Source organism: Saccopteryx bilineata, chromosome 1 (genome assembly GCF_036850765.1).
Source record: "Saccopteryx bilineata isolate mSacBil1 chromosome 1, mSacBil1_pri_phased_curated, whole genome shotgun sequence".
NCBI classification, from domain to species: Eukaryota; Metazoa; Chordata; class Mammalia; order Chiroptera; family Emballonuridae; genus Saccopteryx; species Saccopteryx bilineata.
The window spans coordinates 157,428,195-157,450,831 of NC_089490.1; the positions used below are offsets into that span (position 1 = coordinate 157,428,195).

Genomic DNA, 22,637 nt, shown 5'->3' on the forward strand with positions numbered 1-22,637 from the left:
CTTCCCAGGCTCTTGGCTCCTCTAGCCTACGGGGGCAGCAAGGGAGGGTGGAGGTACCACTGAATGTCCCCTCCACAAGGGGCATTTATGGGGTGTCTGGCCTCACTTTGGGGAATGAGGTTGGGGTGGCTACCACTTGCAGAGGATAGGTGTATGAAACCAGCCCACTGTTTGCCCAGACACCCTTCCCTAGGCCATTGCTTTAGGTCACAAGGGCTCATATAGCAGTCAGCTGCCTCTGGATTGGCTGAACCAGGCTCACGGTGTCTTGAGCCAGACACTCTGCCTCCTGCTCACTGGAGACACAAAGCCTACCTACCAGCCTACCTACCTGGGACCCTCATGATGGTGAGACCAGTTCCTCAGACACTCCCCACCCCTACCCTGTGCAGGACTTCCTCAGGGGATATTGGTTCTGGCAGGCAGGGCAGCCTAGGGATGGGAGGGCCCAAGAGCAGGGTCTGGTCTGGAAAACAGTAGACACACCAGGCTCCTTCTGGGGCCTGAGGAAGCAAACCAGGCCTCTGGCCCAGAGACTGGGAACTGCCCCCAGCCAGGAAGCTGACAAGTGGGCAGGAGCTACCTCCCTCACCAGGTCCCCATCCCCTGCTGCTGGCTTTCCCTGAGGATGCTACTTCCTACCCACTGGCTTCAAGTTATTCCCCACCCTCCTAGGAAAGACTGGGCAACTAACCCCTGCTTATACCAAATGAGAATTTTGAGCAGGCTTGAGTGCCCTGGCTCAGCCTCCATACAAGGTCAGACTTGAGCAGCCTGTTCCCAGCAAGGCTCAAACAAGAGCAGCTTGGGGAATGATCATCTCCCGGTTCCTGGCTCCCCTCACCTTCCCACCTTGATCTACTGGGAAAGACTGCTGCTGTGAGCTGTCTCCAGTCAGATTAAGTCCCTGGGCCAGGAATAGCACCAGTAAGGAGGAATTAGCATCTCCAGGATCAGCTCTGCCAATGCTCAAGGGGTGGGGCTGCCAAGATTAGAAGCGGGGCTACAGGATGGGTGCAGTCCTCTTAACTCCCAGGGAACTCCACCTTCTATAATCCCCCAGGAAGGCAGAGACATCCAGCAGACTAATTTGTATGTTTTATTCCCACAAGGCAGCCAGGACAGGGGGTACTGAGCTGTGAGCCAGGCCAGGCCAAGCCAAGGGGCCTTCCTCCGGCAGGGGTGCACGCCAGGTTCTCAGGTCTGCCCCACCAGAGGGCTGGTTTTTAGACAGACTGTCATGGGTGCCGGGTGGAAGACTCCGAGGGGCACAGGCAGTGGGCTCAGGTGGGGGATGCACACTTGTGGAGTTAGAAGTAACAGGGCAGGTCCTTCTCTATGACCTGTGAGGGGAAACCAGGTCAGAACACCTCTTCCTGTGGCTCCACCCCTAGCGGGCTCCCTGAAAAGGCACCTACCAGGGGCTCTTCCATGGGACCGTACCGCTTCACCACGCAACCATTCTTGTCAATGAGGAACTGCCAGGATAAGTAATGTTAGCACAAGGAGGCCACCATGGGGCCCCTGCAAGGCAGCTGGGTGCAAGCAAGCAGCCCCTACCTGCTTCCCCATTAGGGTCAGGCCTAGGGCCTCTGGGTAGGGACACTGAACTGGCCTTGGACACAGTCCTGGCCTGGCCTGCTCCTCAAAGCCCTTACCTTGGTGAAATTCCATTTGATGGCACTACAAAAGAAGCAAGAAATCATGAGGAACTCCAAAGCAATTGCAGCCATCCTGCCCTGCCCTCCCGTTGCCCCACTCACTTTCCCAGAATGCCCCTCCCCTTCGGCTGGACTTTCATCCACTTCCATAGCGGGTGGGCGTCATCCCCATTCACACAGATCTTGCTATACATGTCGAATTTGACATTATAGTTGGCGGCGAACTCTTTGATCTCGGCATTAGTCCCTGGTTCCTATGACAAGCAAGGGTTCTGGGCTGAGTGGGGAGGAATGTGTACCCCATTTTGGTCCCCACTTCCACAGACCTGGATCCTCTCCCCATGCTCGTACATAAGACACACAAGGATACATGGGCCACGCACCTGCCTCCCAAACTGGTTGCAAGGGAAAGCCAGGATCCGTAAACCACACTCAGCATATCGGGCGTGCAGGTCGACGAGCTGAGTGTAGTTTACGTCTGTTTTGCCTCATTGCGAGGCCACGTTGGTGACGATGCACACGAAGCCCCTAGAAGTAGGATGGAGTAGTCAGAATCGCTGACCTTACCTCTGCTTCCCCCCTCAGGCAGTTAGATACCTACCGGTACTTGTCCAGGTTAACCATGCGCCCGTCGATGTCCTTGGCTGAAAAGTCATGCATGGACTGAGCACAGCGCCAGTCGTCGCGGGACGCGCACTGCAAGGCAAGGGCGCGCTGACTGGAAGGCGAACCCAGAGACCTCAGCCCACTAGTCCAGCCCGCGGTCCCCATGGGAGTAGATCCCAGGCAGATCCTTGCCAAGACAGACAGGGCCCTGGGGCAAGGAAAAAGTGAGGGCTCCATCTCCTCAAAGATGTACGCATCCTGCGGAGCGGGGCACATTTAACCTCAAACACCGAAGCCCGGGGAGAGTTGGGATCCCACTAGGTGCCCCAAAGGGCAAGAGGCGCAGCTGGCGGGTGTGGGGGCCCCACACGCACCGAATCGTTACACTCCAGACAACAGCCATTCTCACAGGCCGCGGACTGTGCCTGTCGCAGGCTCTCGGGACAGGGCTCCCTTTGCCGGCGGCGCACCCTCTTGCGTCCGTACGCCGGAGCCTTCCGCCGCCCAGGGGCTCGGCGGCGCCGCCTCCTGCCTGGCAACCGGCGTCGCTGCCTGCAGCGACCCGGAGAGCCGGCAGCACGGCCCATGCCAACCCTTCCCCGGACGCGCTTCTGCTCACCCAGTGCCACACCAGTGGGACAAAAGGCCGGTAACCAGGGCTTCCGGCCGCCCATCTGTGACGCCACCGCGCAGTGTCCCGAGGCGTATAGGGCGGGGGAGGGGCTGTGATGCCCCGAGGCGCGTGACCTCAGGTTAACCAGCCCAAGGGGCGCCCCCACTCTCTGGGCCCCATCCTGGGCGGCAGTGGCCGAGGGCACACTAGGATGTCCCGACGCAGCAGCCCGAGGGTTACGACCGCTGAGCCTTGTACGGCCAGCCACGACCCCGCCCGTACACCGGCCCGCGCGCTAGCCTCGGTCCAGACGGCGCCCCCCACCCAAGGTCGATGTGGCGCCACGCGCCAGTCCCAACGGCCCGCCGGCGCTGCTGCCGGCGCCGCGCTCACCATGGTGCTAACCAGACCGGGCGCGGCCAAAGTCCCGCACAGAAGCGCAGGCTTCAGCAAGCGGCACAGGCGGCTAAAGCTCATCGCGTCGGCGGGGGTGCCCGGGAGGCAGCAGCGGCTCCTCCCCTCGCCTAGCCGACCAATGGACGCGCGCCGGCGCGCCTCTCCTCCCGGCCCTAGGCCACGCCCACAAGCGCCCTCATTGGTCGGATTCTCGGGTGCTGTGACGCCTGGCAAAAACAGCCATTGGGAGACCGGGGTGAGGGGCGTGCAGGGGTGGGGCCGGGGCGGGGCTGCGGTTTTGTTATGGTTTGTGACTGCGCATGCTCGTTGCGGAGTGGGCGGCTGTGTCCCCCGAGGCTGCTGTTTAGTGGCGCGGGGAGAGTTATTTCACAACGCCGCTGGATGCCCAACACCTTGAGAAACTACTGGAATCCCAAGGGGAGGGGGCTTGAACTCGCAGAAAAATTGCCTCAGCTCATTGAAAACGGGGTTTAGGGTTTGTTTTTTTAATGTTAATGAAACCAAACTGGGGGCTAGACTCCCACTCTCTCGGGACGGCTGTCGGTGCCCAAGCCCCATGTGTGGGCATCCAGTGAGAGCCTGAGGGGTCACCTAACAGCGTATGCCCCGGCTGAAGTCGTCCACTGCTGCAGTGTCCGCCATAGCGCACAGTGGCCGGGGCATCACCATCCTTGGTTCTTGGGGACTGACTCTTTAGCGGCTTACATAAGTCACACCTGAGCCCTGGGCTGGATCATTAAAACAGTCTCCCTGGGATCCTGTCCCTCAGGGAGAACAAGAGGGGACGCCCAGGTGTGTGCTTACAAGGATAAACAACCTCAGAGCGACGCCTCCACTTCTAACATTACAGGCAGCTGCACTCGCAGCACGGAAGGGGCCCCACATCTGGGCTTATAAGTCTTGATTGTTACCCAAGTCTCAGGCACTTTGACACAGTGATCTGAGAAATGACCTACCCCATTCTTGTGACCTGAGTCATGGAATTCCACAGCAGTTTTGTTTTTTTGTTTTTTTTTTTGCTCTGTCAACCTTATCCCTTTCTTAGACCCTCCCATGAATATTTCTGCGGGGATGGGGTGTACACAGGACTCGGAGCTGGGTTCATTTGAGGGAGCTGTTGAGCCCCCTCCCTCTGCCCCTGACCCACACCAACTGTTAGGGCAGAGCAGGGGGCTTAGCTGAATTGGGTGGTAAAGGAAGTGGAGTGAGAATTTTCCCCTGGCGGGGTTAATAGATTCCCCTTCTTGCACAAGGCTTTCACTATGGCTTCCTTCCCTGCAGCGTAGCCACTATTGGCTGAGTTCTCAAGTTCTAGGAGTGACCCCCGCGGTGGGGGTATGGGCGTTGTTTCAGCTGGGCTTTCTCACTTCTCAGGAAATATTGTACTCCCTTATTTCCTTTTCTTGGCAGCACTGTGTGTCCTGGCCAGTCTGGCCCTTAGGAAGACCCAGCTCTTGTTTAAGATATGATCTGTTGTCATTTGCTATTACTCATTTCAAGAGTTGCCAGAAAAACAGCACAGGGCAAGGCTACTATAGAGCACACCAAGGGTGAGAGATGGAACATGGGGGTTTCACCCCATTCCTAACTTCCTGCCAGCTACATAGGAGATAAGAGCAGGGGAAAAGACAAGCCTGGGGGGGGCCCAGCTACCCGTGGGGGAAGTGCACTCCAGGTTCTGGGGTTTGTCTTTAGGGTTTTATATGTTTGGGTTTTTTTTTCATCTTTCTGAAGCTGGAAACAGGGAGAGACAGTCAGACAGACTCCCGCATGCGCCCGACCGGGATCCACCCGGCACGCCCACCATGGGGCGACGCTCTGCCCACCAGGGGGCGATGCTCTGCCTATCCTGGGCGTCGCCATGTTGCGACCAGAGCCACTCTAGCGCCTGAGGCAGAGGCCACAGAGCTATCCCCAGCGCCCGGGCCAACTTTGCTCCAATGGAGCCTCGGCTGCGGGAGGGGAAGAGAGAGACAGAGAGGAAAGCGCAGCGGAGGGGTGGAGAAGCAAATGGGCGCTTCTCCTGTGTGCCCTGGTCAGGAATCGAACCCGGGTCCTAAGCACGCTAGGCCGACGCTCTACCGCTGAGCCAACCGGCCAGGGCTAGGGTTTTATGTTTTGCCAGAGGGACCCCATTTGACTGATGGATTAGATTAATGGCATCTTGTAGCAGTCTCAAGACTCCTGTGAGGCACCCCAGTGGTGGCTAAAGTCCCTTAGCAAGGAAGGTAAGTTGCCCAATGGTTAGAGGCCTTTACATAATGGTAACCTGCCCCAGGGAGACTGTGGTGGTGTAATGGCTAAAGCAGTGTTTCCCAACCTTTTTTGTGCCATGCCCCACCTTAACTTTTCTAAAATTTTTATGTCCCCCCCCTATGTAACATACATAATTTTTAACATTAAAAAATTGATTTGTTCACTTAATAAACATAAATGATAGGTTCTAGGAAGAAATCACTATGAAATTGTTAACAAAACACAGTAAGTAAAATTTCAAAAGATATAATGAAAAACAGAAATTTAAATTCCAAATAATTTTAATACAGATTTTTCTATATTAATTTATTATTTTAATTTAGTGTGATCCTTGTGCTTGATGCTTGCTGCACAGAGATTTTATATTAGGTTCCAATTTGGTTAGCTTTAGTCTCAAGTCTCCACGTTGTGTTATATCCAGCTGATTTCTTTTATTTTATTTATTTATTTATTTTCATTTTAGAGAGGAGAGAGAGAGAGGAGAGAGAGACAGGGGGGAGGAGCTGGAAGCATCAACTCCCATATGTGCCTTGACCAGGTAAGCCCAGGGTTTCGAACCGGCGACCTCAGCATTTCCAGGTCAACGCTTTATCCACTGCGCCACCACAAGTCAGGCTCTGATTTCTTTTTTTTTTTTTTTACCAGTAAATCATTTATAGCACTAAATCCACATTCAGCTAAAAATGAAGATGGAAACGGTAGCAATAGTGTTCTTGCACATTTGGTTGAATTTAGGTATTTGATTTGTTTCCTCACAAAGCCATGCCATCGCTCCTTTGATTTTTTTTTTTTTTTTTTTTTTTTTTTTTGTATTTTTCTGAAGCTGGAAACGGGGAGAGACAGACAGACTCCCGCATGCGCCCGACCGGGATCCACCCGGCACGCCCACCAGGGGCGATGCTCTGCCCACCAGGGGGCGATGCTCTGCCCCTCCGGGGCGTCGCTCTGCCAAGACCAGAGCCACTCCAGCGCCTGGGGCAGAGGCCAAGGAGCCATCCCCAGTACCCGGGCCATCTTTGCTCCAATGGAGCCCTGGTTGCGGGAGGGGAAGAGAGAGAGAGGAAGGGGGGGGTGGAGAAGCAAATGGGCGCTTCTCCTATGTGCCCTGACCGGGAATCGAACCCGGGTCCCCTGCACGCCAGGCCGACGCTCTACCGCTGAGCCAACTGGCCAGGGCGCTTCTTTGATATTAAATAAAGCTTTAACTGACTCATCATTTTGCAATTCTGCGAGTTCTTGATACTGCATATTTGATATATCAGACAAATCCACTAACATTGGCTGCACCATCCATGTTGGGAAATCAATTTGTTTTAAATCAGAAAATCTTTCTTTTAAATCAGCCGATAGAATATTCAAATGATTGACAATAACAAGTAAAGCGGTATCAGTTACTTCACATTTTTGGAGCCAATGAAACTGTTTAAAGTTTTTGTTGTTAATATGTTTCTGACATAACTCAATATTGGTAATGAAACCAAATATCTTTGCTTTTGCATCAACAAGAGTTTTATTTGTTCCTTGAAGTTGCTTATTTAATATATTTAGTTTTTCAAAGATATTGGCTAAATAACTCACAAATGCTTTACCATCTATTGTTAACAGATACTTCATTTCAGGTTTGTCGCTTAAAAAATCACTAAGAGTATCAAACAGTTCCATAAATCTTTTCAAACAGTTTCCTTTAGATAGCCATCTTACGTCAGTATGAAGTAAAAGTCTCACATGGTCTTCATTTTGTTCTTCACAAAATAGCTTGAAAAGCCTGACCTGGTGGTGGCGCAGTGGATAGAGCGTCGGACTGGGATGCGGAAGGACCCAGGTTCGAGACCCCGAGGTCGCCAGCTTGAGTGCAGGCTCATCTGGTTTGAGCAAGGCTCACCAGCTTGGACCCAAGGTCGCTGGCTCCAGCAAGGGGTTGCTCAGCCTGCTGAAGGCCCGCGGTCAAGGCACATACGAGAAAGCAATCAATGAACAACTAAGGTGTTGCAACGCGCAATGAAAAACTAATGATTGATGCTTCTCATCTCTCTCTGTTACTGTCTGTCTGTCCCTGTCTATCCCTCTCTCTGACTCACTCTCTGTCTCTGTAAAAAATAAATAAAAAAATAGCTTGAAAAGATGCTCACATTTGGCACTAGCTTTAATAGCATTAACACACTTTATTACTGTATGTAATACTTCATTCAGAACAGGCGAGCCCTGGCCGGTTGGCTCAGTGGTAGAGCATTGGTCTAACGTGCAGAGGACCCGGGTTCAATTCCCGGCCAGGGCACACAGGAGAAGCGCCCATTTGCTTCTCCACCCCTCCGCCGCGCTTTCCTCTCTGTCTTTCTCTTCCCCTCCCGCAGCCAAGGCTCCATTGGAGCAAAGATGGCCCGGGCGCTGGGGATGGCTCTGTGGCCTCTGCCTCAGGTGCTAGAGTGGCTCTGGTCGCAACATGGCGACACCCAGGATGGGCAGAGCATCGCCCCCTGGTGGGCAGAGCGTCGCCCCTGGTGGGCGTGCTGGGTGGATCCCAGTCGGGCGCATGTGGGAGTCTGTCTGACTGTCTCTCCCTGTTTCCAGCTTCAGAAAAATGAAAAGAAAAAAAAAAAAGAACAGCCCTGGCCGGTTGGCTCAGCGGTAGAGCGTCGGCCTAGCGTGCGGAGGACCCGGGTTTGATTCCCGGCCAGGGCACACAGGAGAAGCGCCCATTTGCTTCTCCACCCCTCCACCGCGCTTTCCTCTCTGTCTCTCTCTTCCCTTCCCGCAGCCAAGGCTCCATTGGAGCAGAGATGGCCCGGGCGCTGGGGATGGCTCTGTGGCCTCTGCCTCAGGCGCTAGAGTGGCTCTGGTCGCAATATGGCGACGCCCAGGATGGGCAGAGCATCGCCCCCTGGTAGGCAGAGCGTCGCCCCTGGTGGGCGTGCCAGGTGGATCCCGGTCGGGCGCATGCAGGAGTCTGTCTGACTGTCTCTCCCTGTTTCCAGCTTCAGAAAAATGAAAAAATGAAAAAACAAAACAAAAAAAAAAGAACAGGCGAGATGTTTTTAGCTACCAAGTTTTCCCTATGAATAACACAATGCACAAGAATCATTTCTGGATTCACATCTTTCATCAATTTTAAGCAGCCATTTTTCTTGCCCATCATATTGGGAGCACTATCTGCAGCACAAGATGTTATGTTTTTCATTGGTATATCATTGACATCTAAGTAGTTTTTTAGCTTATTATATATATCTTTGGAGGTAGTGGTGCTTTCTAATATTTTACAGAACAATATTTCTTCAGCAAAATGTCCTTTATCAATATATCTTACGTAAGTTATCAATATTGCCTCACTGTCTCTCAAAGTTGATTCATCCATTTGCAAGGAGAATTTTCTTGTTTTCAGCTTTTCAATAAGTTGTTTTTCAATATCCTCACTCATTTCGTCTATTCTTCTGCTAACAGTATTGCACTGAGTGGCATAGCTTTTACATCTTTGTCATCTTTTTCAAGAACCGTTTTAAGAAATGCTGATATTGACGGTTTTATTAAATTCTCTCCTATAGTGTGGTTTTCTCCAGTTTTAGCGATGAATAAAGAAATTTGATAACTAGCCTCAAGAACACGATTATTAGTTGAAGTATGAGCAGTAAATAGAGACTTTAATGTTTTTTTTCAAAATTTTTCTTTAAAGTTTTAAAGTAATTCAAATCTGAATTAATATGAGCACTATGTTTCGCCTTCAAATGCGCCTCAAGATGACCTCGTTTCATTGATTCATTGGTCAAGCATGCTGGCATAAAAGACAAAAAGGAATCCCGCTCATCATGAACAGCGGGTATGAACCCAAATTTTAAATATTCCTCCGAATATTGACGAGTTTTTTTTCTTGCTTGCACCACTCATTTTACTATGGGCTATAAGAAATAAAAATAAGATCAATTAAAAACTAATATTAAAATATGTGTTAAAATATATTCAATGTGACATAGAGTAAACGTATACTAAAAATTCATATTTATTTAAATGTATATAACACATTTACTACACTACCACCGCAAATCAAAAGGTATCTATATTTTTTCCACTTGACAAAATTTTCTGGAAAGTTATGCTTCTAAAATTAAAATTGTCATGCATGCACTATTATAGCCCCAGTAATATTTATAAAATATTAGTGCTTTCTAGCCCCGATGCAAGAAGTACTTAATAAAGAGTTTAATATTGATAAAAATAAAATCAAATACTTACCAATTATACCTATACAATATATATATGTATATTTATTAAATCAACGAGCTTTTACAACAGTTTTGACTGACACTTATTTCAAATTAACACCAACTAAATGATGTGAAATACTACAGAAGTTGCGATGGGCCAATTAGGTGAGAATAACTGCGTTGTTTAGCGAGTTTTTAAAACGTCCGGAGTTCCCCGTGGCAGATGGCATGCTCCGTGGTGAACCCAGAACAAAGTTTACTTGACGACGCCAATCACCCAGTTGATATTTTGGTCTTGTCAAACGAAATTATACTTAAAATTATTTACTGCAATTATTTAAGAATTGCATTTTTTGTTAAATTTGGCACCGATATCTAGCATTGCATTTAAATGGCCCGGGGCGAAAGAGTTAAAGTCGTGTTGAGTCCATTTTCAAATTGCTCCCCTTAACTATCAAATTGCCCCCCTGTGAGGCGTGGGTCCCACGTTGGGAAACACCGGGCTAAAGCATCGACCTGGAACACTGAGGTTGCTGGTTCAAAACTCTGGGCTTGCCTGGTCAAGGCACATACGGGATTTTTCTTTTTCCAGAGACAGAGAGAGAGTCAGAGAGAGGGATAGATAGGGACAGACAGACAGGAACAGAGAGAGATGAGGAGCATCATCCGTTTTTTGTTGCGACACCTTAGTTGTTCATTGATTGCTTTCTCATATGTGCCTTGACCGCGGGCCTTCAGCAGACCGAGTAACCCCTTGCTCAAGCCAGCGACCTTGGGTCCAAGCTGGTGAGCTTTGCTCAAACCAGATGAGCCCGTGCTCAAGCTGGCGACCTTGGGGTCTCGAACCTGGGTCCTCCACATCCCAGTCCGATGCTGTATCCACTGTACCTCCATCTGGTCAGGTGGCACATATGGGATTTGATGCTTCCTACTCCTTCCCCCTTCTCTCTCTCTCCTCTCACTCTAAAAAATGAATAAATAAAAATCCAGGAAAACAATGGAGATGAAATTCACTTAATATAAAATTTACCATTTTAACCACTTTAAAGTCTACAATTGGTCCTGGCTGGTTGGCTCAGTGTATAGAGCATCGGCCTGGCATATGGACATCCCAGGTTCAATTCCCAGTCAGGGCTCACAAGAGAAGCAACCATCTACTTTTTGTTGGAATCCATGGGAGTCCGAAAGACCAGAGTAACAGGCTTTTTTAAAAGGAAGAAAGGAACCCTGCATGACACTTCTCCTGGAGAGAAGAGTGCTTGACCGTGGGGCTACAGCAAAGCGAGCAAACCCTTGCTCGAGCCAGCGACCCTGGGTCCAAGCTGGTGAGCTTTGCTCAAACCAGATGAGCCCACGCTCAAGCTAGATACCTTGGGGTCTTGAAACTGGGTCCTCCACATCCCAGTCCTGGGTTACAGACTAGGAGTGAGTTAAATAGTGTTTGGGAGAGCCTGAGGAGGGGATACTGAGGCAAAAGTTCTGGTATGTCCGGAATGCTCCTCCTTGGGCGGCTTCGAGCATGTGGGTGTTGAATCAAAAGTGCTGATATTGCTTGACCTGTGGTGGCGCAGTGGATAAAGCGTCGACCTGGAATGCTGAGGTTGCCAGTTCAAAACCCTGGGCCTGCCTGGTCAAGGCATTTATGGGAGTTGATGCTTCCTGCTCCTCTCCCCCTTCTCTCTCTCTCTTTCTTCTCTAAAATGAATAAATAAAAATTAAAAAAAAAAAAGTGCTGGTATGTCTGGAGCCCCTCCTTGGGGGGCTTGTCAGCTTTTTGGAATTCCTCTGTCTCAGGGGCGATAGTCCAGTAAGGGTGAGGTCTGACAGATAAGCGTAACATCAAGAGGGCAGTTTGGAATACACATATCTATCACTTTTCTCCTCTCTCTCCCCCTTCTCTCCCTCTTCCTTTCCTGCAGCCAGTGGCTTGATTGGTTTGAGCCCCAGATAGGGGTTGCTGGGTGGATCCCAGTCCAGGCACATGTGGGAGTCTATCACACTAACTCCCCAACTCTCACTTAAAAAATAAATAGCCTGGCCTGGCCAAGCGGTGGCACAGTGGATGGAGCGTCGGACTGGGATGCGGAGGACCCAGGTTCAAGACCCCAAGGTCTCTAGCTTGAGCGTGGGCTCATCTGGTTTGAGCAAAGCTCACCAGCTTGGACCCAGGGTTGCTGGCTCGAGCAGGGGTTTGCTCGCTCTGCTGTAGCCCCACGGTCAAAGCACATATGAGAAAGCAATCGATGAACAACTAAGGTGTCACAACGAAAAACTGATGATTGATGCTTCTCATCTCTCTCCGTTCCTGTCTATCTCTATCTATCCCTCTCTGTGACTCTCTCTCTGTCTCTGTAAAAAAATAAAACAAAATTTAAAAATAAATAAATAAATAAATAAATAAATAAATAAATAGCCTACCTGACCAGGCAGTGGCACAGTGGATAAGAGCATTGGACTAGGACATGGAGGACTCAGGTTTGAAACCCTGAGGTTGCTGGCTTGAGTGTGGGCTAGAGCACGGGCTTACCAGCTTGAGCGAGGGGTCGCTGGCTTGAGCATGGGATTGTAGACATGACCACATGGTCATGGCTTGAGCCTAAAGATTGCTAGCTTGAAGCCCAAGGTTGCCACGGACCAGCACGACTAGTAATTGTCCAGGTCATGAGTGAGAATGGTGTGGAATGAAGAAATAAACTCAGAGAAAAGAAGTATGGAATAAGGAGGTCTCTGCAAGCTGATAGCAAGCCAGAGCAGAGCAAAACCCCTGGTCTGCTTTATTATATAGTGCAGAGCTGTATGCAAAATAAGGAAGTCTCTGATACAAAGTCACACATCTGAGGCATAACAGGAATTCTCTTAAGGCATAAACAGGAATCCTTTTAAGACATAAGCAGGAATCCCCCCACCATGCAAAACTGAAATCAACTAACATCAGAACAAAGGGTGAGAGGAAGGGCATGTAAATTGTCTCTAGCAATTTAAACAATCAGAGGTTGTAGAGAAGAGCTTAGCCTTTAGCAACTTAAGCAAGTGAGGTGGGGGGATGGGAGGAGTAGAAACACTCAGCTTCACAGCTAACATGGAGGTATGGGGGAAGAGGTTAGCCTTTAGCTTAAGCCTTAAACTGCAAGGACTTTGTCAGCTTGCAAGTTTCCCACACAAGGGTTGCTGTCTTGAACAAGGGGTTACTGGCTCAGCTGGTGCCTCCCAGTCAAGGCACATCAATGAACAACTAAAGTGCCACAATTATGAGTTGATGCTTTTCATCTCTCTCCTGTACTGTTTGTCTGTCTTTTCTTTTTTTCTTTTTTTGATGACAGAGACAGAGAGAGAGAGTGAGGAACAGACAGGAAGGGAGAGAGAAGAATCAGTTCTTCGTTGCAGCACCTTAGTTATTTATTGACTGCTTTCCCATATGTGCCTTGACCAGGAGGCTACCGCAGAGCGACTGAACTCTTGCTCAAGCCAGCAACCTTGGGCTCAAGCCAGCGACCTTGGGCTTCAAGCCAGTGACCTTTGGGCTCAAGCCAGCGACTATGGGGTCATGTCTATGATCCCACGCTCAAGCGAGTGACCCCACCGCTCAAGCTGTTAAACTCATGCTCAAGCTGGATGAGGCTCATTTAAGCTGGTGACCTTGGGGTTTCAAACCTGAGTCTTCTGCATCCCAGTCTGACGTTCTATCTGTAAGGTATTTTTCCCGCCAAGAAGGAAGGAATGGCTGGAACCACAAAGTGTGGAATAACAAAAGGCTTTATTGAGTACAGCGCATCCTGCCTAGCAAGGTTCCTTGGCCTCGAGGTAAGATGGAGGCCAGGGAAGTTGCACGGATTAAACCGCGCGGGAGATATTTAAAGGGGTCCCTCTAGGGAAGTAGGGAAGTCGAGCTAACATGACGTGGTGAAATCTCACTGGCTGGCAGACGGTCGCTTTTTTCCAAACGGTTCCTGCGAAGCCTCCTTTGACGCGCTTGGTTGTGGGTGGTCCTAGCCAAAGTTTGCGGGTCTGAGTTCCCCATGTGACCATTCCCCATTATCCACCAACCTTACACTATCCACTGTGCCACTGCCTGGTCAGGCTCTCTTTCTCTTTCTTCCTAAAATAAATAAAGTATACAATTAAAGTGGGTTTTTTTGTGGTTTTTTTTGTATTTTTCCAAAGCTAGAAACAGGAGGCAGTCATGCCGGCATGCCCACCCGGCATGCCCACCAGGGGGCGATGCTCTGCCCATCTGGGGCATTGCTCTGTTGCGACCAGAGCCATTCTAGCGCCTGAGGCAGAGGCCACAGAGCCATCCTCAGCACCCGGGCCAACTTTGCTCCAGTGGAGCCTTGGCTGCAGAAGGGAAAGAGAAAGACAGAGAGGAAGGAGAGGGGGAGGGGTGGAGAAGCAGATGGGCCCTTCTCCTGTGTGCCCTGGCCGGGAATCGAACCCGGGACTCCTGCACGCCAGGCCGACGCTCTACCACTGAGCCAACTGGCCAGGGCCTTTTATTCTTTTTTGTTACAATTAAAGTGTTTTTAAGGAATGGGCAGGGGGGCCTGATGTGGTGTGTAGAGGGTGTTATATTCAGGGGGACACTTGAAACCATGTCAACACAATAAATTAAAAATTGAAATTAGCCTGACCTGTGGTGGTGCAGTGGATAAAGCCTCGACCTGAAACACTAAGGTCACCAGTTCGAAACCCTGGGCTTGCCTGGTCAAGGCATATATGGGAGTTGATGCTTCCTGCTTCTACTCCCCTTCTCTCTTTCTCTCTCTGTCTCCTCTCTCTCTAAAAATGAATAATTTTTTCTTCTGAAGTTGGAAACGGAAAGGCAGTCAGATAGACTCCCGCATGCACCCGGCCGGGATCCATCTGGCATGCCCACCAGGGGGCGATGCTCTGCCCATCTTGGGCATTGCTCTGTTGCAACCAGAGCCATTCTAGCACCTGAGGCAGAGGCCACAGAGCCGTCCTCAGCGCCCGGGCCAACTTTGCTCCAATGGAGCCTTGGCTGCGGGAGGGGAAGAGAGCAATAGAGAGGAAGGCGAGGGGGAGGGGTAGAGAAGCAGATGGGCACTTCTCCTGTTTGCCCTGGCCGGGAATCGAACCCAGGACTCCTGCACGCCAGGCCGACGCTCTACCACTGAGCCAACCAGCCAGGGCTGAATAAATATTTTAAGGATATTTACAACATTGACCATCATCACTATCTAATTTCAGAATGTTCTATCACCTCAAAAGAAATTCTGTCCCCATTAGCAGTCATGCTCGATTTCCCCCAACCCTGACAACCATTAACACACTTCCTATCTCTGGATTTGCCCATTCTGGACATTTTACATAAATGGAATCACATACTCTGTGCCCTTTTGTGTCTGGCTTCTCTCATGTTTTCAAGGTTCATGTTGTAGTGATTGTCAGTGCTTAACTCCTTTTCATGGCCAAGTAATATTCCAGTCTGTGGATGGACCATTTTTTCCATTCATTCCTTGATGTACATTTGAGTTGTTTTCACCTTTTGGCTTTGTAATGCTGCTATACAAGTTTTTGTGTGGGCATATGTTTTCATGTTTCTTTATGCACCTACGGGTGGAATTGCTGAATCACATGGTAACACTGTTTAACTGTTTGAAGAGCTACCAAACTGTTTTCCACAGAAGCTGCCCCATGTTACAAGTTCACCCATGGGTCTGTGGGTGGGGGCCTGATCTCTGGACCTCAGACTCTGCCAGGTGGCACAGAATGGTGGGAGGTATGAAGGAGCTGATTGCCACTCTGTGTCCTGGTGTTGAGGCCACATGGTCACATGGCAGGACTCTGAATCATCAGCATTGTGGTTGGGCCCTGCCAGCCTCTCTGGGGTCCTAAGGCCCAGGTCTACCTGCTCTTGTAAGCTCTTTCTCCTGTCACAACCCACCCCAACCTCACACTCCCTAACTTTATCCCCTTTGCTCCTCTTTGCATTTAGTCACATGTTCAATTTCTTTCCTCCTACAAACCTACCCCACCCAGGCATTCAGCCCTTCCTTGGATCCGTCCTCCTCATGGTCAGAAACAATGTCCACTTAGCCAAACCTTTGCCCAACCTTAGGGTTGCTCAGACTACTTGGTAGTCTTGATGGCTGCTCCCCCTTCCTTCTCTAGACACTTTCTTCACCTGCTTCTAGGACACCTGGCAACATCCCGCTGCCCTTTATTCTCCCATCCAAGTACTAACCAGGCCCGACCCTGCTTAGCTTCCAAGATCAGGTGCGTTCAGGGTGGTATGGCCGTAGACCCGCTGCCCTTTATTCTATGTAAAAACACATATAATGCTAGTTTCAGGTTGTCCCAGTTTAGAGCCCAAGCTCTATGTCGATCAGGCTCCCTGATTCTACTTCCCTGTGCAGTGGGACACTCCTGCTTGTCAGCAGGGCTGGCAGCCTCTTCGAGACTACTCTTGAGGCGGCTATGAGGATGCTACTGATAAGTGCTGACACTAACTGCCAACCGGAGGAAAAGCACGAGTCCGACACAGACAGAGTTAGTTGCAATAATCACACAGGCAGTTTATTACTCACAAATCCTTTTGGCATGCTTGGGTACAGCTTAAGGGGTCCCCGTTGGTGTGTTCCTCTCAGCTGTCTTTGGTCAGAGCTCAGAGCTGTGTGGAGACAGTCCACATCAACATTGGAGTCTGGGCGACTACTGAAGCAGGGGGCCCCTCAGCTTTAGTACCTTTTCTGGCCAATGCCTTCTAACAGGTGTCAATCTACAGGATTATCACCTCAAACCACTTTTTTGGGAGTTCCTTGCAGGGAAACCCCTCTGTCAATCTACTAAAATGTTTATATCAAACCACTTTTTAAGATGTTTTTATTTACATTAACTTAGTTACGTTAACTTACAAAGTTAATGTAAATAACACCAAGCCCACTTCTTATCTAGGTATAACTTCACACACATACTAACTGGGTCCTGCTTGTAAGTCACAGTCTGTTTATCACATTACAGAGTATGGCACCACACCACTATATTAATTCCTATCCAAATGGCATAACTTTATGTAATTTTAATAGTTATTTCAAATATTATTTTAATTACTTTTATTTATCTTCCATATTTTTTATATTTCTACATATTTAATTACTATAACCTTATATTACTATAACATAGGTGCTCAGTCTTTTTTTTTTAAAGATTTTATTTATTCAATTTTCAGAGAGGAGAGAGAGAGAGAGAGAGAAAGAGAAAGGGGAGGAGCAGGAAGCATCAACTCCCATATGTGCCTTGACCAGGCAAGCCCAGGGTATTGAACAGGGGACCTCAGCGTTCCGGGTCAACACTTTAACCCACTGCACCACCACAGGTCAGGCTCAGGTGCTCAGTCTTTAGCCTGGTCACCCTAGTAAGTGGGTGCTTGTTATTCTTGGCAGGGAGAAGAGAGACAATGAAGTACAGAGAGGTTAAGTAATGTGCCTCAAGTCACATAGCCAAGATTGGAGCAGAGGTAGTTATTTCTGGGTTTGTGCATAGCTTTATGCCTTCAACTGCTCCCTTCCCTCCTCCTGGCCTCTGGTCTATATCTGCTCAGTGACCTCATTCAGGCTTTTAGATCCAAGCTCCACCATGTGCCCATGGAGCCCATCTGTCTCCCCTTGCACTTCACCTTGAATTCTAGACTCCTATCCTCCCATTTCATCAATGTCTCCCCTTGGGGGGGTCTCACCAGAACCCCCCCACCCCAGCTCTGTACATCAAAGAGCCCTTCCCCATCTGTCCCCTGGGTCTTCTCACCCCAGCCAAGGCAGCTTTTTTTAATTTTTTTTATTTTTTTATTATTTATTCATTTTACAGAGGAGAGAGAAAGGGAGAGAGGGAAGGGGAGGAGCAGGAGGCATCAACTCCCACATGTGCCTTGACCAGGCAAACCCAGGGTTTTGAACCAGCATCCTCGGAATTCCAGGTCAACACTTTATCCACTACACCACCACTGGTCAGGCAAGGCAGCTTTGTTCTTTATCTTCATGTCCTGTCCTGCAAATCCTGTGGGTGCTTCCTTAGGATACCTGAACCCAGACCACTGCTCCCTATTCTCTGGGTAGGACATCCTCCTCAGCTGCCTCCCTGGTTTCCCTGAATGTGGCTGAAAAGAAAACTCAAACTTTTCAACCCAATAAACAAGGCCTCCTAGATCTGCCCCATCCCAGTGCCCTTTGACCTCTTCTCTTACTCTGCTCCCACAGGTCTCCTTCTGCCAACTTGGCAAGGTGCATCCTTAGAGCCTTGGCATGAACAGTGCTCTCTGCTCGATATACCTTCCTCAGTCAGCCCCACCTTTCTCCCTCCCTCTCCTTTGGGCTTTTGCTGAAACCTCTCCTCACCTTTCCTGATGTCCTATCTAACACTGCACAACTCCCATTTCCCATAGATGGCCTAGCTCTTTCTTAAATATTTTATTGAATGTATTGGGGTAACTGTTAGGTTGCTAAAGGAGGGAGCACAGCTCTGATGAATTTTATAGGAAGTTTATTTTTGCATCTGCGAACAGATGGGCTGAGACCCTAGTAGAATTAGTGGAGAGCTGCAGGCAGGAGTATCTGATATAGAAACTACCACAGGCATCAGCCAACCTGGGGGTTGGTTTATCTGGACATGCTCAGATTAGCATATCCTGAGGCCTTGGTCACAAACTGTCTTGCTTTTTCCAACCCAAGGCCCCTCCCAAAGGCCTTGTCCCAAGGACACTTTCCAGATCCTCCTAGGGTGAGGGGGATTGCTTAAGGAGAGGAGGAGGTCAGGTGAGGGAGATGGTTAATGAGGAACTTGCCCCAGTGGAAGGCTGGGTGAGGGGAGTTTGAGGGTTTTTTTTTTTTTTTTTTGATTTTTCTGAAGTTGGAAACGGGGAGGCAGTCAGACAGACTCCCACATGTGCCCGACCGGGATCCACTCGGCAAGCCCACCAGGGGGCGATGCTCTGCCCATCGGGGTGTCGCTCTGTTGCATCCAGAGCCACTCTAGCGCCTGGGGCAGAGGCCATGGAGCCATCCCCAGCGCCTGGGCCATCTTTTGCTCCAATGGAGCCTTGGCTGCAGGAGGGGAAGAGAGAGACAGAGAGGAAGGAGAAGGGGAGGGGTGGAGAAGCAGATGGGCGCCTCTCCTGTGTGCCCTGGCCGGGAATCGAACCCAGGACTTCCGCACGCCAGGCCGATGCTCTACCACTGAGGCAACCGGCCAGGGCAGGAGTTTGAGTTTAAAGCAGCTCTGGCCTAACCTGTGGTGGCGCAGTGGATAAAGTGTCAACCTGGACTGCTGAGGTCGCCGGTTCGAAACCCTGGGCTTGCCTGGTCAAGGCACATACAGGAGTTGATGCTTCCTGCTCCTCCCCCCTTCTCTCTTTCTCTCTTCTCTAAAATGAATAAATAAATAAAAATAATTAAAGCAGCCTGACCTGTGGTGGCGCAGTGGATAATGCGTCGACCTGGAAATGCTGAGGTCGCCAGTTCGAAACCCTGGGCTTGCCTGGTCAAGGCACATATGGGAGTTGATGCTTCCAGCTCCTCCCCCACTTCTCTCTCTCTGTCTCTCCTCTCTTTCTCTGTCTCTCCCTCTCCTCTCTAAAATGAATAAATAAATAAAATTTAAAAAAAGATAAAGTTATTCTTATAATACATCATCTATATATTGTATTATGTATTCACCACCTCAAGTCATGTCTTCTTCCATCACCATCGACCTAGCTCTTTGTGGGATGGTCAGCAATGGAGGACAGTCACGTGAGGAACCCAGACCCAGGAACTTGGTTAGAACTGCCCACATCCAGGCACGCCAAAAGAAACTTCCTAGGAGCACTTTGGAAAAAAGCAACTGTCCGTCAGCCAGTAAGATTTCACCACGTCATATTAGCTCGACCACCCTAGAGACCCTTTAAATATCCCACACGCGGGTCACCCTATGCGACTTCCCTGACATCTGTCCTCAGGACCAGGGAACCTCGTCAGGCAAGATGCGCTATACTCAATAAAGCCTTTTATTTCACAGTTCGTGGCTCCAGCCCCTTCCTTCTTCCTTGGTAGGGAAAAATACCTTACACTCTTCGTACAAAGCAGTCACCTTTCCAAAGGCAGATTTCACGGCGGGTGCAATGGGCGCACGCCATAGGCCCCAACTTCTGAAGGGGCCTGCAAAACTCCAACTTTACACTTTTTTCTGATGACACCAAATTTGGTTTCATATGTGCAATTTTTTTTTTTTTTTTACATGGACAGAGAGAGAGTCAGAGAGAGGGATAGACAGGGACAGACAGACAGGAACAGAGAGATGAGAAGCATCAATCATCAGTTTTTTGCTGTGACACAGTTGTTCATTGATTGCTTTCTCATATGTGCCTTGACCGTGGGGCTACAGCAGACCAAGTAACCCCTTGCTTGAGCCAGCAACCTTGGGTCTAAGCTGGTGAGCTTTGTTCAAACCAGATGAAACCATGCTCAAGCTGGCGACCTTGGGGTCTCGAACCTGGGTCCTCCGCATCCCAGTCCGACGCTCTATCCATTGCGCCACCGCCTGGTCAGGTGGGTCATTTAGTTTTAAATCTAAAATAAAGGTTAATGGAGAAAGTTCTCTTTGAATAGGAGGCAGAATTTACTCCCCCTTCCTGGAATCTTTTTTTTTTAATTAATTTTTTAAAATTCATTTTATTTATTTATTATTTTTTTTACAGGGACAGAGAGTCAGATAGAGGGATAGATAGGGACAGACAGACAGGAACGGAGAGAGATGAGAAGCATCAATCATCAGTTTTTCGTTGCAACACCGTAGTTGTTCATTGATTGCTTTCTCATATGTGCCATGACCACAGGCCTTCAGCAGACTGAGTAACCCTCCCCCACTCGAGCCAGTGACTTTGGGTCCATGCTAGTGAGCTTTTTGCTCAAGCCAGATGAGCCCGTGCTCAAGCTGGCAACCCCTGGGTCTCAAACCTGGGTCCTTCCACATCCTAGTCTGACGCTCTATCCACTGCGCCACCACCTGGTCAGGCTAAAATTCATTTTAGAGAGGAGAGGGAGAGACAGAGAGAGAGAAGGGGGGAAGGAGCTGGAAGCATCAACTCCCATAAGTGCCTTGACCAGGCAAGCCCAGGTTTACAAACCTGCGACCTCAGCATTTCTAGGTCGATGCTTTATCCACTGCGCTACCACAGGTCAGGCCCTTCCTGGAATCTTGAGAGTAAAATACCCCTAGGCTAATAAGGGAAGATGAACTCTAAAAGATTTGTAAACATCTTTGATTGTGTTACCTTGAAAGTCTCGGGATAGACAGGAACGGAGAGAGATAAGCATCAATCATCAGTTTTTCGTTGTGGCACCTTAGTTGTTCATTGATTGCTTTCTCATAGGTGTCTTTTTTTTTCTTTTTCTTTACAGAGACAGAGAGAGAGTCAGAGAGAGGGATAGACAGGGACAGACAGACAGGAACGGAGAGATGAGAAGCATCAATCATTAGTTTTTTGTTGAGCATTGCAACACCTTAGTTGTTCATTGATTGCTTTTTCATATGTGCCTTGACCACAGGCCTTCAGCAGCCAGCAAGCTTGGGTCCAAGCTAGTGAGCTTTTGCTCAAACCAGATGAGCCGGCGCTCAAACTGTCGACCTTGGGGTCTCGAACCTGAGTCCTCTGCATCCCAGTCCTACACTCTATCCACTGCGCCGCTGCCTGGTCAGACATCTTGAAAGTCTTAATGTTTCTGTGTATCCCCTAAACAAATGTCGTCAGTTTGTGCCGTAATGTTATGCTCTCCCCCACCAGTGTGTGATCAAGGGTATATAAGCAGCCCCTGAACTATTTTGGAGGGACTGCACGATTTGAGTCTGATGCCCCGTGTCAGCCACATGCGGCCGGCATATTTAATAAATCTCCTCCGTTAATAAAACTCTTCAGGCCCTGGCCGGTTGGCTCAGCGGTAGAGCGTCGGCCTGGCGTGCAGGGGACCCGGGTTCGATTCCCAGCCAGGAGAAGCGCCCATTTGCTTCTCCCCCCTCTCCCCTTCCTCTCCGTCTCTCTCTTCCCCTCCCGCAGCCAAGGCTCCATTGGAGCAAAGATGGCCGGCACTGGGGATGGCTCCTTGGCCTCTGCCCCAGGCGCTAGAGTGGCTCTGGTCGCGGCAGAGCGATGCCCCGGAGGGGCAGAGCATCGCCCCCTGGTGGGCAGAGTGTCGCCCCTGGTGGGCGTGCCGGGTGGATCCTGGTCGGGCGCATGCGGGAGTCTGTCGGACTGTCTCTCCCCATTTCCAGCTTCAGAAAAATACAAAATAAATAAATAAATAAATAAATAAAACTCTTCAAAACTCATCTGGACTGGGTGTCTCTACATGAACTCAATGAAATGAGGTACAGTGCCTTTTAGAATCTGGGGTGCGGTACTTTATAACACCAGAAGCTATGCCAACCACCTCCGAAGCATGGTCTTCCCCTCAGATTCTCAGCTAACCCCCTTAAATAGAGAGACTATTATTTCCATTGTACAGAAGGGAAAACTGAGGCTGGGGCCATCCGGTTGCACGTAGCCCAGAGCCAAATGAAAGAACCTCGCTACAGCTGGATGCACATATATTTATGGAGCCATTCCTAGGCAGTCCCACCGTTCCTGAGAGGAGAGCAGACCGCAGGCCCAGTGTGGGCCTCAGTACACCCGCCCTCAGTTTTCCCGGCTCTGCGGGTTGGGATACTAAACTACCGCCCCCCGGCGGGTGTTGAGGGGAACGTCTAACTCCTGAGAGGCTATGTGGCCAAAGTCACGCGAGAATTTCGAGGCGCGTATGTATGGTGCTGTTCCCACGCTTGTGGAGAAATCGCCGCTCTCGAAAGGCTTGGGCTGTCCTTGGCCTTGCCTGTCCGGAAGGTCGTTGCATTCAGGCGTTCGCTGGC

General features: G+C 49.7%; 1 protein-coding gene and 1 non-coding gene across 3 annotated transcripts; one reads left to right on the plus strand and one right to left on the minus strand.

Annotated features, from left to right (window-relative positions):
- Positions 1-1,086: 1,086 nt before the first annotated feature.
- Positions 1,087-3,432, minus strand: GPX4 (glutathione peroxidase 4). 2 transcript variants are annotated; one of them, XM_066277813.1, is made up of 7 exons: positions 3,274-3,432; positions 2,263-2,357; positions 2,045-2,189; positions 1,764-1,915; positions 1,659-1,683; positions 1,419-1,478; positions 1,087-1,343 (listed from the first exon to the last, which is right to left on the minus strand). In XM_066277813.1, the coding sequence occupies exons 1-7, from the start codon at positions 3,355-3,357 to the stop codon at positions 1,311-1,313; spliced, it is 594 nt and encodes a 197-aa protein (XP_066133910.1). In that variant the 5' UTR covers positions 3,358-3,432; the 3' UTR covers positions 1,087-1,310. The 2 variants fall into 2 exon arrangements, with proteins under 2 accessions (XP_066133910.1, XP_066133904.1); XM_066277807.1 differs by lacking the exon at positions 3,274-3,432 and adding an exon at positions 2,642-2,901.
- Positions 3,433-7,752: 4,320 nt separating this feature from the next.
- Positions 7,753-7,828, plus strand: TRNAV-AAC (transfer RNA valine (anticodon AAC)). Its single transcript has one exon. It is a non-coding gene; the product is annotated as a tRNA-Val (tRNA).
- Positions 7,829-22,637: the final 14,809 nt, after the last annotated feature.